This window comes from Megalobrama amblycephala, linkage group LG5 (genome assembly GCF_018812025.1).
Source record: "Megalobrama amblycephala isolate DHTTF-2021 linkage group LG5, ASM1881202v1, whole genome shotgun sequence".
Classification (NCBI taxonomy): Eukaryota; Metazoa; Chordata; class Actinopteri; order Cypriniformes; family Xenocyprididae; genus Megalobrama; species Megalobrama amblycephala.
This window is the reverse complement of record NC_063048.1, coordinates 37,779,350-37,797,039: the sequence shown is the minus strand read 5'-3', so window position 1 is coordinate 37,797,039 and position 17,690 is coordinate 37,779,350. Positions and strand designations below refer to the sequence as shown.

At 36.3% G+C, this 17,690-nt stretch overlaps 1 protein-coding gene across 1 annotated transcript; it reads left to right on the top strand.

The window, feature by feature from the left end:
• Positions 1-589: 589 nt before the first annotated feature.
• On the top strand, positions 590-15,903 carry LOC125269294 (NACHT, LRR and PYD domains-containing protein 3-like). Its single transcript, XM_048192196.1, has 8 exons — positions 590-760; positions 1,784-1,945; positions 2,342-2,503; positions 6,794-8,704; positions 9,281-9,451; positions 13,403-13,564; positions 14,453-14,499; positions 14,579-15,903. Exons 2-8 carry the CDS (start codon positions 1,797-1,799, stop codon positions 15,133-15,135), a joined length of 3,159 nt encoding a protein of 1,052 aa, XP_048048153.1. The 5' UTR covers positions 590-760; positions 1,784-1,796; the 3' UTR covers positions 15,136-15,903.
• The last annotated feature ends 1,787 nt before the right edge of the window (positions 15,904-17,690 follow it).

The window sequence follows — 17,690 nt, the reverse complement described above, 5'->3', positions numbered from 1 at the left end:
ACTGCATCACTGACAACCACCTTTTAAAAGTAACTTGGAGCTTCAAATAATGATTGTATCAATTACATTGTTAAGCCACCAGGTGGTGACAAGTGACTTAAAAATGTATGTCACTGAATCATTCATTCAAAAGATTCGTTCAAAACTGGTGATTCATCCAGTAATGAAACAAGTGAAGAATTTGAGTGAGTCATTGAATCAATCATTTAAATAGTTTTTTAAAATAATTAAAATAAATTTTTTAAAAACTGCAGCATTTACCATTTTGTCAGAACCTCTAGTAAATGTTATTTTGTTTAGTATCAGAATTGTGATTTCTGTTTAAAACAAAAAAAATGTAATTCTCAATTTAAAGGAACACTCCACTTTTTTTGAAAATATGCTCATTTTCCAAGTCCCCTAGAGTTAAACAGTTGAGTTTTACCATTTTCGAACCCATTCAGCTGATCTCCGGGTCTGGCGGTACCACATTTAGCATAGCTTAGCATGGTTCATTGAATCTGATTAGACCGTTAGCATCACGCTCAAAAATCTCAACACTCTGCTGATTGCTGAGTGCTGGTGAAAACTGGTTGAACTTCAAAAGTGAAAGTGTTTCCACGCAGACTCCATTTTGTGAAGGAAAAACATAACATGAGCTGTTTGTGAATTATGTGAATCAGTTTGAGAACAGATCAGTTTAATGCTGTTATCAAGAGACTGAATGGATTTATGAACTGAATGAAGTTTGTGTTTGATGTTCTTCATTGTTGAGACAGAGGTAGGTTTAAACAAACACATTTCTGGATTCATTCTCATGCACTGGTAACTCAAATACATCTGCTTGTGTAAATACTTATATTTCTGTCCTTTTTTAGTGTAAGAGTAGCCTTTAACCCAGCTAACAAAAATAAGATTTAGGAATAATATTGCACCAGTGTTTGAATTAAGATCACAATCTTTTACTGATTAATTGTGCAGCCCTAGGCTACAATGTAAAAAATATACTTATAGTGTAATAAATACTTATTTTTTTAAATATAGTACTATAGTAAATTTAAATATGCCTAGTCTATTATAAATAAAATTTAAGTAAAATACTATTTATAATAAATATAACTGTTATAAATATGAGTATTCTTTAAAAAAAACAAGATGAGATTTAATGCAATTTGATGACTTTAACGAATACATATGCTATCATTAACAACCTCAGACAGTTACAGTAGGTCTCTCTGTAACGGTTTATAAGTTTTTGTAAAAAAATAAATTTCCTTATATGGAGAAAATGAAACACTAAGAAAATAGTTTCAGTTGTGAGTTGTTTATTTGATTTAGTCTGGTTAGTTTTGTATCAAATACAATGTGATTTTCAGTGATTTACTTGCAGTAATAGCACATTTTTCATGGACAGCTTTCCTTGCGCATAAAATCCCCCATACTGTATGCCAGTGAACCAATGAGAACACAGAACAATGATGATGATGCATAACAACAGAGTGTAGGTGCCAAATCTGTTTTAGATCCTACCCGAAACCCTCCATAACTGGCACAGATTTACAGAAAATTATTTGTTTGGCAAATAAATAAATGACAGACAGTTACATAAGTATTACCAACATTTTATTATGTAAGCTTTGTTACACCTCAAATGACAAGGAATTTTATAGTAATTTATAGTATTAATTTAGTCCATGAGCATTCGCAGCTTATATGGATGGCGCTCCCCTGATTTATCATTATTCCACTTGAATATGACTCATATTCAGATCACTCATATTCAGGTGATTGTCTATTTCTGCAGCACTGCCTGTAAAATGAGACTCTGTAAGAAGAGAGAGGAGGAGAATGATGTTCAGACACATAAAGCAGCTTCTCCAGAACCCAGCTGTGTGTCTATGAAGAGTGACGCATCCATGGGAAACCCTCCTGGTCTCAGTGATGGAGCAGTGACCTCTAACCCTGAGTGAGTATAGACATGATTCAACTACAGCAATAAAAAAGCTGTATATGAATGACTGGATTATAGTACAGAATGGATTTGAAGTGGATGAAGTTCTGAGGTTTAAACAAACAAAAGCCAGGGTGAATTCTATCAGCAATACTCCTCACTATTATATTTATGTTTATCTTGGTAGTGATGAATATTGCTGATTGAATTCACCCTGGCTTTTTCAGTCAAACTAATATAAACTCAAGACTTTCAAAAATATTCTCTGGAGTCAAAAGTGTGAAAACTTGCCTGGATCATCCCATAATGAAAATCACATTTAGACAAATTGGTCAGACACATCCAAGATACATTTTTTTGTGTCTTTCTTTTTGATTATTCTTCCTTTATTTTGTTCTTTGTTTTCTGCAGAACTACCTGTAAAATGAGTCTCTGTAAGAAGAGAGAGGAGGAGAATGATGTTCAGACACATAAAGCAGCTTCTCCAGAACCCAGCTGTGTGTCTATGAAGAGTGATGCATCCATGGGAAACCCTCCTCTTCTCAGTGATGGAGCAGTGACCTCTGACCCTGAGTGAGTATACACTACCTACTTGGGTAATTTCAATGTCAATTTTATTTCTATAGCACAATTACCCACAACACCAGTTGACCAGTGTGCTTCACATCAATGCAAAAGACAATAAAAAATATATAACAATATATAAATAAGAAAACCATAAAAACAAAACACACAATACAGTACATTTCATCATTGTCCATATGCTAGTTCAAAAAGGTAAGTTTTTAACCTAGATTTAAAAACAGATATGGAAGGAGCAAATCTAATACTGAAGGGTAACGCATTCCACAATCTGGGAGCAGCTACTGAAAAGGCACGGTCACCCCTACTTTTCAGCTTTGATTTCGGAATACGTAGCAATCTCTGATTAGACGACCGGAGAGACACAACTGGACAATGTTCTGTCAGTAAATCCGAAAGGTAAGGAGGGGCCAAACCATTTAAAGATTTAAATACTAAAAGAAGAATTTTAAAATCAACATGGTATCGTACAGGCAACCAGCGCAAAGAGCGTAGCACTAGAGTAATATGTTCCTATTTTTTAGTACATGTCAGAAGTCTTGTTGCCACATTTTGTATCATCTGTAACCGGGATAAAGCTGTTTGCCTAATCCTGTAATACAGTAAATTGCAATAGTCCAGCCTTGATGTTAAAAATGAATGAATTATTCTTTCAAAGTTTTTAGAACAGGTTTTACTTTAGCTAAAAGACAAAGCTAAAAAGATGCAGGATTTGATTACTGAATTTATTTGCTTGTCAAACTTTAGACCATCATCAAAAACAAATCCCAACTTCTTTACTGAAGGCTTTGCAGAAAGTGTTAAATTACCTAGGACTATTTGACTAGGATAGTCAGATGAACAAAAATTATGAGTTCAGTTTTATTTTCATTAAAATTGAGAACATTTAAAGATAACCAAGCTTTCACGTCAGATAGGCAGGCCTAAGTGTTTCCAACCCATCAATATTAGGTTTTAGGAGTAAATAAACTTGAGCATTGTCCGCATAGCAATGGAACGACAACCCATGTTTCCTAAAAATAGACCCTAATGGGAGCATATATAATTTGAAAAGAATGGGAGCTAAAATGGATCCCTGAGGAACACCACAAGATAGAACAGCAGCCTCTGACAAATATTGCCCAATATTAACACTGAACTTACTATTTGTCAGATAAGACTTAAACCATTCAAGGGCAACTCCTTTGATACCAGCACAAAGCTCCAAGCGAGCAAGAAGAATGGAATGATCTACCGTATCAAAAGCTGCACTTAGACCTAGCAGTACAAGTACGGTACAAACACCAGAATCAGCAGCTATTAACACATTGTTTAATACCTTTAGGAGTGCAGTCTCTGTTGAATGATATTTTTTAAAACCTGATTGAAAAAGCTTGAATACCTTATTTTTATCCAGGAAACTCTGCAGCTGTTGCAACATTGTCTTCTCTAAAATCTTTGAAATAAAAGGCAAATTAGAAACAGGTCTGAAATTAGCCAAAACATTTAAGTCTAAGTTTGGTTTCTTTAACAAAGGCCGAACTATAGCATGTTTTAGCACTTCCGGTACCGTGTATGTTTCCAGACATCAATTTTATAATGTTTAAAAGATACAGTCCCACTGCATTGAAAACTTGTTTCAAGAGAAATGGAGGGAAGGCATCCATAGAGGAGCCCGATGGCTAGGGCTGTCGCGGTTAAGGAATTTCCCTTGCGGTATTTTTGAGTGGCTCAATAGCGCGATATGCGGTATTACCGCCATTATATATATATATATATATATATATATATATATATATATATATATATATATATATATATATATATTTAGAGAGAGAGAGAGAGAGAGAGAGAAAGAGAGAGGTCATATTCAATAACGAAACTAAAGAGCATTGAAATAAAGAGAATGTCAAAATAAGGGTCTACAAAACAGAACATAAACCTGACAATAAGATGGTAGAGCTATTGTTGTATGTATAATAGTTAGTTTCGATCCACGAATCTGACTAAACAAGACTTTCTGCTGATATTTCACGAGTATAAGCAGAACTAACGTTACTCATCTCTGCGCGTTCTAGACGGGCTGTCAGTCAGTGCAGTTACATTGTTGTGACACAAGGTGGAGGCAAGGGACTGTCTTTGAGTCTTTAAACCGTTCATTCAACTGCACGTTCAAAAACGCAGATTCATTCAAAGAGAGATGAAATGAAACAAGCTGTTGAAATCATTTTAACGTTGAGCGCCACTTTATAAGGCTCAGCTGACCAGTAATGCTTCGATGGTAAGGCAGAGATTTCGCTATCCTTGGACACGACAACTTTTTTTCACGAATATAACTTGTGTCTCGGCCTGAAGGACAGACGCAGGTAATCGCACGCGCTCAGTCGATCTCTCTCTCTCTTCACTGTCTGTTTAGGCTTGTTTAGTGCAAATCTACGGAGCCTCTGTACAAATCACCATGGTACACATTATGCTATCATTATTACCTTATTTAATATTTAGTACACGTGTATGAAGTGTAAAAGCGAGAAGGACATAGCCTTTCAAAAAATAGAAAACATGCAAATATCGCGGTTGCTGCGGTTTTTGCAGTGTTCTGCGGTTGGCTCGTCAAAAGCGCGGTATTACGAAATTGCGGTTATCGCGACAGCCCTACCGATGGCTTTAATTGGCCCACTATTTCTTGAAGATGAGAAAGAGAAATAGGTTCAAATTGCTTGAACTCTCCAATACAAGCCACAGAGATAGAAGAATCAAAAGAAGGACAAGATATCCCCGATCTAATGTCACTGATCTTATTCACAAAAAATGTAAGAAAATCATCACACAGAATCTTTGATACTGCAGGGTACTCATAAACAGGTGGATTAATAACAGAGTTAAAAACAGTAAAAAGAGTTCTTGGTCTATGGTCATTTTCAGTAATGAGTTAAGTAAAATAACTGGATCTTGCTATTGTCAGAGCCTTTTGGTATTTTAACAAGGACTCCCTTAATATTTCAAAAGAAACATGAAGCTTGTCTTTCTTCCATCTACACTCTGCTCTTCTGCAGAACTGCCTCAAGGAGCGTATGTTGTCATCAATCCATGGGTCAGCTCTTGGATTAGATTTTAAGGTCTTTACAGGAGCCACTGTGTTTAAAACATTTACACATGTAGAATTGAACTCGGACAAAAGCTCCTCTGCATTTAATTCATACTGGTTTGCATCCATAGCTTGCATAGTATCACAGAAAGCTGATGAGAAACCTGTACTAGTAGCAGAGTTAATTAATCGTGATTTACGGAACGGCCTTTTGAGTTGCAAGGAGTTTGATGATGTAGGAATAGAAAAAAAGTTTATGATCAGAAAACCCATTATCCACTATCTCCAGATCATAAAGAGAAATACCATATGATAACACAAGATCAAGAGTGTGTCCATCTTGATGGGTAGGAACGTTTACATGATGATCTAGATCAAAGGCATTTATCAATGTAATAAACTCTTTAGTTAAAGAGTCTACTGTGCAGCACACATGTACGTTAAAATCTCCAAGAATTAACAATTTATCATACTTTGGTACAAATTCACCCAACAAATCTGCAAACTCATTTAAGAAGTCTGCGTTGTGTTTAGGAAGGCAATACAACAAGGCAATCAATAGTGGACTATTCAGTTCAAGTGTAAACAGCTGCAGCTCAAAACTTCTGTAATCATTTTGTACTATTTGGTGGTGAGAAAATTTGTCTTTAAAAATAGAGAGTAATCCTCCACCCCTGCCAGTCAAGTGAGGCAAATTTAAAAACAAACAGTTTGAAGGTAAAACAACCTAATTGGGTAAGCCATGTTCTGCATTATATGTCCATTATCTATATTATATGACCATCACATATCTGCAGTGCATCATTTAACTGCATTATGTAGGAAACGGTATCAGTCATAGAATCAAACCTTGAGTAACTTGGAGGAAATCAGATCCTCTATCAGAATTTATAGTATAAATCTTCTGAGATAATCATGAGTACAACTACAGTCATGTTTTATCCTAAAGGTAAAGGATGCAAAGGCTGGCATCTCATCATCTTTTGCAGATTATAATCGCTTCATTTAAAAAATATCTCATTCAAATTTAATGAAGACACTGTACTGAAGGTCTGGCTGCACAAGGCTAGTGGGACACTACCTGAACTGACACTTATGTGTGAATGTGGTGTCATTAAATAGTAGCACATAGAGTTTGGTGTGATGCAACATTTGAATGATTTTCTTTATTTTAATGCTTTTTCACAGTTTTTCTGTTCATCTCACTGTTTCTGCAGAGTTAAAAGAGATAACGAGGTCAGTTCAGTGACGCCCCGTCTGACCTGCACGGACTCTGACTGTCAAACCCTCATCAAGAAGCCTGACACAGAAGCCCTCCAGAGAGTCAAAGACCAACACAAAACCAGCATGAAGAACAAGTATGAGAGCTTATTTGAGGGAATCAATCTAGAAGAGAATCAAACCCTCCTGAACAGGATCTACACACAGCTCTACATCATAGAGGGAGAGAGTGAAGGGGTGAATGAAGAACATGAGGTTTTACAGATGGAGAAAACAGCCAGAACACAAGACACTCCAATCTACTGCAATGACATCTTTAAACCCTTACATCAACCAGGATGTGAGGAAAAAGACAAAATCAAGACTGTCCTTACTAAAGGCATCGCTGGAATTGGAAAAACCGTCTCTGTGCAGAAGTTCATTCTGGACTGGACTGAGGGAAAAGCCAATCAGGATGTAGATTTCATGTTTGTGCTTCCATTTCGAGAGCTGAACTTGATTAAAGATCACCAGTACAGTCTTCACAGACTTCTGCTGGACTTTCATCCTGAACTTCAAGATCTGGACTCAAAGATTTATGAAGAGTGTAAAGTTGTGTTCATCTTTGATGGTCTGGATGAAAGCAGAATGACACCACAAATAGACAGAAAGATAGACCGATTTTTTTCAGATAGACAGAAAGTTTGTGATGTGAATGAATCTTCATCAGTGGGTGTGTTGATGTCAAACCTTATCAGAGGAAAGCTGCTTCCCTCTGCTCTCATCTGGATCACCTCCAGACCAGCAGCAGCCAATCAGATCCCCTCAAAATACATCAACCGTGTGACAGAAATTCAGGGATTCAGTGAGCCTCAGAAGGAGGAATATTTCAGGAAGAGAATCAGTGACGAGCATCAAGCTAGCAGAATCATCTCACACATCAGAAGATCAAGAAGCCTCCACATCATGTGTCACATACCCGTCTTCTGCTGGATCTCAGCCACTGTGCTTCAAAACCTCCTGAAACAAGATGACAATGCAGAAATCCCTCAAACTCTGACTGAAATGTACATCCACTTCCTGCTGACTCAGATCAACATGAGGAATCAGAAGTATGATAAGAGAGATCCAGAGAAACTCCTGAAGTCCAACAGAGACGCGATTCTGAAACTTGCTGAACTGGCTTTCAAACAGCTGATGAAGGGGAATGTGATTTTCTATGAGGAGGACCTGATTGAGAGCGGCATAGACGTCACTGACGCTTCAGTGTATTCTGGGATTTGCACTGAGATCTTTAAGGAGGAATCTGTGATTCATCAGAGGAAAGTCTACTGCTTCATTCATCTGAGCTTTCAGGAGTTTCTAGCTGCTTTATATGAAATTTACTCTCATGTAGTCAAAACTAAAAATTTACTGAAGTCATTTCCGAATATGTTCCATATCAGGTCAAATAAACTCTCTCTGTATGATCTATTAACATCAGCAGTTGATAAATCCTTGAAGAGTAAAAGTGGACACCTGGATCTTTTCCTGCGGTTCCTGCTGGGCGTCTCACTGGAGTCCAATCAGAGTCTCTTACAGGATCTACTGACACACACAGTGAAGAGCTCAGAGACCATCAAGAATATCATACAGTACATTAAAGACAAAATCAAGGGTAATTCACGTCTCTCAGCTGACAGATGCATCAATCTGTTCCTTTGTCTGCTGGAAATGAAGGATCAGACTCTGTACAGAGAGATTCAGGAGTTTGTGAAATCAAAGAATCACTCAGTGAATCAACTCTCTCCATCTCACTGCTCAACAATTGGCTACATGCTTCAGATATCAGAGGAGGTGCTGGATGAGTTTGATCTGAAGAAATATAACACATCAGATGAGGGTAGAAGGAGACTGATACCAGCTGTGGTGAACTGCAGAAAAGCTCTGTGAGTATTAATTTATGTGATTGGAGAAACTGTTTTGTTATAATACAGTAATACTGTCAATTTATGACAACAATTTAAAGGGAAATCAAACAGTTTGAAGAGGACAAAACTTGTTTAATTTAAACAGAATATCCAGAAAACATGAATAGTGTCAGTGCAGCAAAAGACAGAGACAGTGTACAACTGTGAAGATGAATGATCAGAACTTCAATGATAAAGTACTTTATTGCTTGATGTACAAGAACAGTGACTGTCGTTCTTAATTTTTTTGATCTCTTATTTCATTTAAACATTTTACTGCACTGTTTTGTCAAATCAGTTGCTGTGGAATATAAATCAAAGAGTATCAGTCATGTGATTTCAGCAAACAGAGCTTTACCTGCATCAAATTTATGACTAACTTGTCTTGAGTCAGTTTTATGATAAATGTATAATAATAACCTGATTGTCAGTCAATATTCAGAGTTCACCCCTGATGAAAGTATTAGACATGTGATCAATGTGCAGAAAACAGAAAACAATACTTTTAATCCACCATTTCCTCTTTATTGAACCCCATTTCATCCTGTGTTACAGACTCACTGACTGTAATCTCACTGATCAGTGCTGTGAAAGTTTGTCTTCATGTCTACAATCATCAAACTCACTGAGAGAGCTGGACCTGAGTCACAATGACCTGCAGGATTCAGGAGTGAAGCTTCTCGCTAACGGACTGAAGAATTTACACTGTCAACTCAATATACTGAGGTAGATTAAAGATGTCCTCTCTGATCCTGATCTCCTGGGCCCAGTTGCTCAAAAAGTTTAATCTGAAGTTTAATCATCCTGATCCAGACATACTTTTCAGATTACCAAATCTGGGGCCGTATTCACAAAACATTTTATCTTACCACTAAGAGTTCTCCTAAATAGCAGTAAAAGTTTTTAGCTAAGAGTTTTCTCTTAAAACCTATTCACAAAGCTGCTGAGACCAACTTTTACTAAGGAATAGACTGAAGTCTTAAGCTAAGAGTAAGGGCGGGGTTGACCTCGTTGCTATGGAATATACACACAGTGATTGGCTGATGGGGAGGAGTCAGTGATTTAATCATAGAAATATTGTAGAATGAGGTGTCATGTTTCCATATTAAAATAAAGGTTTTAAAATACAAATGTTGCCTTATTCAAATAAATATTTTTAATAAAAATGTTGCCATAGTCAAAATAAAATGTTGTCATATTGTTGCCATAAAGGTTTTAAAATGTAGGCTAAGTGTCATTAATTAAACTAGTATATACAGTTAATTGTCCACCTCTTGGATGTCTTCATCTCAAGGGAATGCAGAATTCAAGCGACAAATGATATTATATAATATATATATATATATATATATATATATATATATATATATATATATATATATATATATATATATTATTTTTTTTTTTTTTTTTTTTTTTTTTTTTTTTTACTCTATTCAATCATTTGTAAGTGTGAACTCATGAAAACCATTGCCACAGATAATCAGACAATATTTCTTTATTTGTTAAAGTTTTTTTTTTTGGCATCTCATTATAGATTCAAATCTATAAATCAAAATGTATTGCATTTATGAAGAAAAAGTTCAGCACCCAAAGCTCTATCGCTATTGCCTCAATGGTGTTCAGTGTCTTTGGGTGGATTAGAATTGTTTGTGATTTGGTCTTAGTGACTCAGGAGTCCTCTTGACTACTCCTAATGTTTCACAGATTTAGGAGCTAGTTTTAGCCCTAAAATGCTTTGTGAAATACTCTTAGAGCAAAAATTTAGGACTCCTAAAATTAGGACTGACACGGCCATTATTTTTAAGAGTTTATCCTAAATCGGCAAGTTAGGAGCTACTTTTAGCCTTAAGATGTTTTGTGAATATGGCCCCTGGATTACTAGGGGAGGGGTGGGTATTTCAATGCTTTTGCGTTTCGCATAGCTTTCACCCAAAAAACTTTGCATTCACAAGAAAGAAATTTTAGCTGGTTCATCTTTATTATTGTGCCAATGAAATTTAGTAAAAATACTTTAAATTAAATATAATTTGCTTTTTTTTTTTTTTTGAACAAAGACTTCAAGATTTGATCCAATCCGTTCACTTTATCAGAAGATCTCAGTGTGTCTGAAGACTTTGAATTTGTATTTGCTCCAGTCTGTTTAACCCTCATGTGGCCTTTATTTGAAGTTTCCCTCATTAAAAAAAAAAAAAATTCCCTTCATATCAGTGGCATGAGATTTTGTGACATTTTACATTACTTATCTAAACACACAGACATTATTTATCTTATTTTACATTACTTATTTAAACACACAAAAAACTGGGCTTGATTCAGTTGTTATGATGGTTTTTTTTTGTTTTTTTTCCTCAATAAAATCAGTAAATCCGGCATTACTTTGAACATTTTCACACAAGAATGAATACCTGGCACTAGAACACAAATGCAGTGTGGAACAAACATGTTCATTCACACACGCACAAATAGACAAACAAAAACAGACTTAAAACAACAACAACAACAAATGAACAAATTCAAACACTGAACCCAGAGTTACTCCAGCTGAACTGACCTGTAATCAGTAATCTATGGAGAAAAAGTGACACACTGAATAAATTAATCACTTTACTTAAAGCAGACTTAAAGGGATAGTTCACCTAAAAATGAAAATTTAGTCATCATTTACTCACCCTTATGTTGTTCCAAACCTGTATGAGTTTATTTTTTCTGTTGAACTCAAAAGAAGATGTTTTGAAGAATGTTGGTAACCAGACAGTTGACGGCACCCATTCACTTCATAGTATTTTTTTCCTACTATGGAATATGGCCAATCACAGACATTTCTGTTGATTTCTGAGACGCAATGGACAATCAGAGGTGTTTATGTTAGAATCCTCTCACCACTCAAAACACCGGTTTTTGTGCTGAAATTTGCGCACTCACGAATTATAACACACAAAGTATAGACATTATGAAAGATTTATTGTTCATATATTCATTGTGTTATAACAGAGATTTGTGAGATTGCGATGAACGGAGATGTCAGCTTTTTAGTCATTATAAAGGGAGCGCTCTTTGCACGCATTCTGCCATACCAAAACATGCAGCAGCAGCACCTTGCTTTTCTGTTGAAACTAACTGTGGTTTGTGAAAGCTGATGCTTTAATCACAAATATTTTATCGGAAGCGTTTATGCTGGGATGTTGTGGCGACACATAACTTAATATTTCATGTAAATTTCATGGATGTACTGACAAAGATCTATATAGGCTACTTTTATGTGGGATTTTGCCTTTCTTTAAAATATCATCTTTTGAGTTGACCAGCAGAAGAATTAAACTCATACAGGTTTGGAACAACATAAGGTTGAGTAAATTTTTAATTTTGGGGTCAACTATTCTTTTAAGGAAACACACCAAATATAAATAACACAAGTAGTATATTTATTTCCATTGGTTTTTCTACATGAAATGACAGCAAGTTAAATGTGCATGAATATAAATCAAAATCAAAATTGTGGTTTTCCCTAGCCTGGATGCCAGCCGAACTTAGCCCCGCCCACAACATTTTGAGGTCGGGGAGTTCGGTCTGGACTCGATCCATAGAGGAGTAATTATGCCCGAACAGAAACTGTTTGGACCAATCACATTGTCAGGGCGATGATTGACAGATTATCACCAGAAACTTAATCAGCCACGTCATCAAAGAGCGCTTGGGGAGTTTGATTGACAAGCGATCTAACCAATCAGAACGCAGCATCCGCCATTTTGTCCGACAAAGCAGTCAGGAGTTAGAAGATTAATCTCGGTGGAGTTAAACTTGGAAAATTGTGCATATTGACGTCTTTCCGCGTTTGAAACAACATTCATTCTCATGTTCATTCATGTTTATTTGATGCTATAAATGGACTAGTAGGAAGAGATGATCGGTTCACGAGCCTCTTGAGCTGAGGCGCTACAGCAATCTGTCACGATCATGGTCACAACCCATTAAAGAGCCACAAAACGGTTTTTATTGTTTGAATTTTTTTAATAACTACAGAGTTTGAAAGCTGGGACTTTGTTTAATATCATAAGTAACCTGCTCTGTCTCGTCTGTCGATGTGTTGTCAGTTTCCTCTTTGCTCCGCGATGTATTTTCCACTCTGTGTGGCGTGACAGCGCCACGGCTTGTCGGACAAAGCAACAGTAACTAAGGGGGGCGGGTCTTTGCGAAAGGTCAATTAGTTTACAACAATGATGGCTGTTGAAGAACTGAGATGTGTAGATTCCGCCATCGCGTCCGTTATAGAAGATATCGACAGCGCATTAATTTTAAAAAAGGAACAGAGGACCGCGATCAAGGCATTTGTCGATGGGAAAGATGTCTTTGCCGTCCTTCCTACGGGATTCGGCAAAAGTTTGATTTATCAGCTGGCCCCGATGGTCGCTAAGAAGAGTTCTGTTGACAACTATGCGTCGCTCAACATACGTCACTTACTCTGTAGCTCTGATTGGTTGTAGGTCTATCCAATTGAGGTCTTTCCTGGATCGGTTGAAATACGCCCCCATAATCAAAGCCCAATGGAGCAGTATCAGACTCATATTCGAACTAGAATTGAGTATGACCACGTCTATATTGCCCAAACTTTCTTTTTGCTTTCCAACACTACAACTGACACAATATATTTTACTGTGTGTGTGTGTGTGTGTGTAGATTATCTGGCTGTATGGTGACAGAGGAAGGCTGTTGTTTTCTGGCTTCAGCTCTGAGTTCAAACCCCTCACACCTGAGAGAGCTGGATCTGAGCTACAATCACCCAGGACAATCATTAGTCAAGCTGCTCTCTGATCCAAACTACAGACTGAACAAACTCAAGTATGTTCAACACTCACAATCATCCTGTCATGTGTGTTTGGACATGTGTGTGCTATAAACTCATATGATCATAGATCCCTGCATACAGCACATATATACACATTCATACTGCACAGGAAAATAAGGATGTCTTGAACTCTGAGACTGAAGATGATCTTGATTCAGATCAACAGCTGCTTGTGACTCATAACAGCAGCATCTGAGAAACAGACTCAATCTCTGATCCCAAAACATCAATTCAAAGCTTGTTGCTGCTCTAGAAAGTAAATTCTCAGTGCTGTCAGAGACATGAAGCAAAAACAGATCCAAAATACAGACTCAGAGATCACAGTCTAAATGAGAAGAAATGATATTTGTCCTCATGATACTGAATAAAGCAGAGCATCTGAACAGCAAGAGATTTCTGCAGTTAGTAGATGAATATCAGTTATTGATTAAAACACTTGCACAAATGAAAGGATAAAGACACAATTGATCAGTGAATGTAAAGGTGAGTCTGTAGATCAAGACTTGAGGATCTTATTCAGTGATAGAGGCTGTGAATCAGGAACTACATCAAATGATGGAGGACAGACAGAAGATCTCAAAGGATCTTCATCAGAAGAGACACCGGCCTGAGTTTGAGATATAGTTCATGGTTTTCCACGTCTTCAGATATATGATAACTTTGTGTGATGAACAGACTAATGTTTAAGTCATTCACATGTTCCTTATGAGCTCAGATCAGACTTTTCATGTTTGCAATTTAAAAATGTTACTTAATTTTGTCTGTTTTTGATTAATTAACATGAGCGTTTAGATGAGAAAATAATTTTAATATCCACTTTTATTTTTATATATAAATAAAAAATCATTATATAAACTGATTGTAATATTTTGTTTTTATAGTGTGGATCATGGAGGAGAGATCAGAATTAAACTGGGATTACAGAAATGTAACACACACACACACACACCTTGCTCCTTGTTGTTTTGTTGTGTTATAAATGTTATAATCTCTCTTCTTGTGTTCAGATGCATGTGATCTCACACTGGATTTAAACACAGCAAACACTCTTCTTGCTCTGCCTGAGAGGAAGGTGACACATGTGAAAAAGAATCAGCCGTATCCTGATCATCCAGAGAGATTTGATGAGTGTCCTCAGGTTCTGTGTAGAGAGAGTCTGACTGGACGCTGCTACTGGGAGACTGAATGGAGCAGGAGGTGGGTTCATATATCAGTGTCATATAAAGGAATCAGCAGGAAAGGATGGAGTCATGACTGTTTGTTTGGACACAATGAAAAGTCCTGGAGTCTGTACTGTATTAATAACAGATTCACTGTCAGACACAATAATAAGAGCACAGAAATATCTGCTCCTTCACGTCGCTCTAACAGAGTAGGAGTGTATCTGGACTGGTCGGCCGGCACTCTGTCCTTCTACAGCGTCTCTGACACACACACACTCACACACTTACACACATTCAACAGCACATTCACTGAACCCCTCTATGCTGGATTTGGGGTTTATTGTCCTGATAGTTCAGTGTCTCTGTGTGAGATTAAACATCTTCCTGTGAGAAACAACTGAGACACACAGATGAGTGAAAGAAACACACTCACATTATCTCTCTCTTTAACTCACACAGCTGTAAACTCTTTCTCTCTTCTCATCTTAATTTCAGAGTGTATATAGAAACACACACACTGATTTCAGTCTAAATGAGACACACCACAGACTTCTATTGTGTTTCTATAAAGACATTTGAATGCGGCTCAACAGGAGTTTTTTCTTTCTGTGTCTCTGAGCGCCACCTGGAGGAAGATTGAGTTTCTCGCTCACAGGAAACAGATCCTAAGGAGTGTTTGCTCTGTTACTATGGTAACTAAGGGTCAGGTCAGAGGTCATCTTCATCACAAATGTTAAAGTCTGTGGATCTCATATTATTCTCAATGTGGAAGGTTAACATCTCTTCATGATCACTCATTCTCAACTGTCTGTCTCACAATCACAGTCAAACTGATTGTTCAATAGAGTTGAAGATGTGGATCAAACTCATGTCAGATTTAGTCTTTGTAGAAACTCAATGATCAGGAGAGTTTGAGAATCTCATAGTTGTAGAGCTTGAAAACATTCAATGATCAGCTCGTGTTTTGAGCTCAACATTATTATGGGCTGATATTTTATAACAAATTATATATTTTGTCCTGATGCTCTCAAATCCTCACAGCCATTTAATAGAAAGTTATGATTAACATTGTCATTTTTAAATCAATGAGCAATAAAATGTATTTTGTCATAAAATATTTTTTATTATTGTTTTTCTTTATCACATAATCATGAAATCACATTTAGGTCAACACTGTTACTACAAATAATGTTGGTAATGTCAAATGTTTATTATAAATATATAAAATGAATGTGTCAAATATGGATTATAACCATTTTTATCAGAAATGATAAATTTGAAGGAGTTGAGTGTTACTTTCCTACAAGAGACCCATAGTACTTACGATAATGAAGTTGATTGGGATTTATGGTGGAAAGGAGAGTATGTTTTGAGTCATGGGACTAATTTAAGTGCTGGCGTAGCTGTTCTTTTTTCCCCCAATATAAAAGCTAAAGTTTTATCTAAAATTGAAATGGTGCCTGGGAGGTGCTTAATAGTAAAGGCTGAAATTAGCAGTTTTATTTTTTTGTTTGTGAATGTTTATGCTCCTAATATCGGAGCGGAACGATTAAAATTTTTTGACAACTTAGAAAAAATAATAAAAGAACAAAATGATGATGTTTTTATTGTTTTTGGAGGAGACTGGAACTGTACTATTAATTTCACATTAGATAGAAATGGGGAAGAGCCTCATGCAATGTCAGCTGCCTATTTAGATGGTTTTATAAAAAAGATAAAGTTCTCAGATGTGTGGAGAGAACATAACCCCTTGATAAAGCAATACACATGGGTGAAAGTTTGTAATGAAAATATTTCTGCTGCTCATCTAGATCGTTTTTATATATCTCAAAATATGAGAAACAGAGTTGTTAACACAAATATTATTCCTAATGCTATTTCTGATCATAAATTCATTACTGTTGCATTCACGTTGGAAAAAAATACACATAAGAGTTGTTATTGGCATTTTAATATAAAACTTTTAGAAGATAAGCATTTTTGTGAAGTTTTTAAATTGTTTTGGGAGACCTGGAAAACAGAAAGGATTTTTTTTTTAAGTATTACACAATGGTGGGAAGTTGGGAAAGTGCATATAAGAGACTTTTGCCAAAAATACACATCTCATTCTTCTTTTCATTTAAAAAAGACTTTGGAGTGGCTGGAGACAGAGATTTTGGACATTGAGAAAAAAATGACTGATCATGATGCTGATAATCTAAAGGGATTGTGGACTGAGAAAAAAAAATCAACTAAGTTCAATCTTGAATGAAAGAGTTAAAGGAGCTCTCATAAGAAGCCGTTTTCTGACTGTAAAGGACATGGATGCTCCTACTACTTATTTTTTTAATTTGGAACATAAAAAGGGTCAAAAGAAACAGATGTACTTGCTGAAGAATGACAATGGACATGTCACCTCAGATCCGCTAGAGATGCGTAGACTGGCTGTTGCTTTTTATTCAAAGTTGTATGCTGCTGAAATCTCAGATGAACATTCGAGGAATGAGCTACTTAAGGATCTTCCTGTTTTATCTGAAGAACACAAGGGTTCTTTAGAGGCTGAGCTAACTTTTGAAGAAGTCACTTCGGCTGTTATGAGTCTCTCTTCAGGTCGTACTCCAGGATTGGATGGACTGCCGGGTGAATTCTATAAAGTTTTTTGGACCACTATTGGTGAAGATTATTTTAAAACACTTAAAAAATGCTTTCTTGATGGAATTCTTACTACAAGTTGTCAACGTGCTGTTTTATCGTTGCTCCCTAAAAAGGGTGATTTGACACTTTTAAAAAACTGGAGGCCAGTAGCGATTTTATGTACTGAATATAAAATAATTTCTAAATGTTTGGCTTATAGATTGAATAAGGTGTTACAAGAAATTGTGCATAAGGATCAATCTTATTGTATAAAGAATAGATCCATTACTGATAATCTTCACCTAATAAGGGATGTTTTGATTTTACGCATTGTAATGATGTG

What these genes read in the sequence shown, in the direction of transcription:
- LOC125269294 (XM_048192196.1), top strand. Translation starts at nt 1,797, where the DNA reads ATGAGACTCTGTAAGAAGAGAGAGGAGGAGAATGATGTTCAGACACAT. An exon ending in GTGAACTGCAGAAAAGCTCT is followed by an intron (nt 8,705 to 9,280) that starts GTGAGTATTAAT and finishes CCTGTGTTACAG; the next exon opens with ACTCACTGACTGTAATCTCA. An exon ending in TACAGACTGAACAAACTCAA is followed by an intron (nt 13,565 to 14,452) that starts GTATGTTCAACA and finishes TTGTTTTTATAG; the next exon opens with TGTGGATCATGGAGGAGAGA.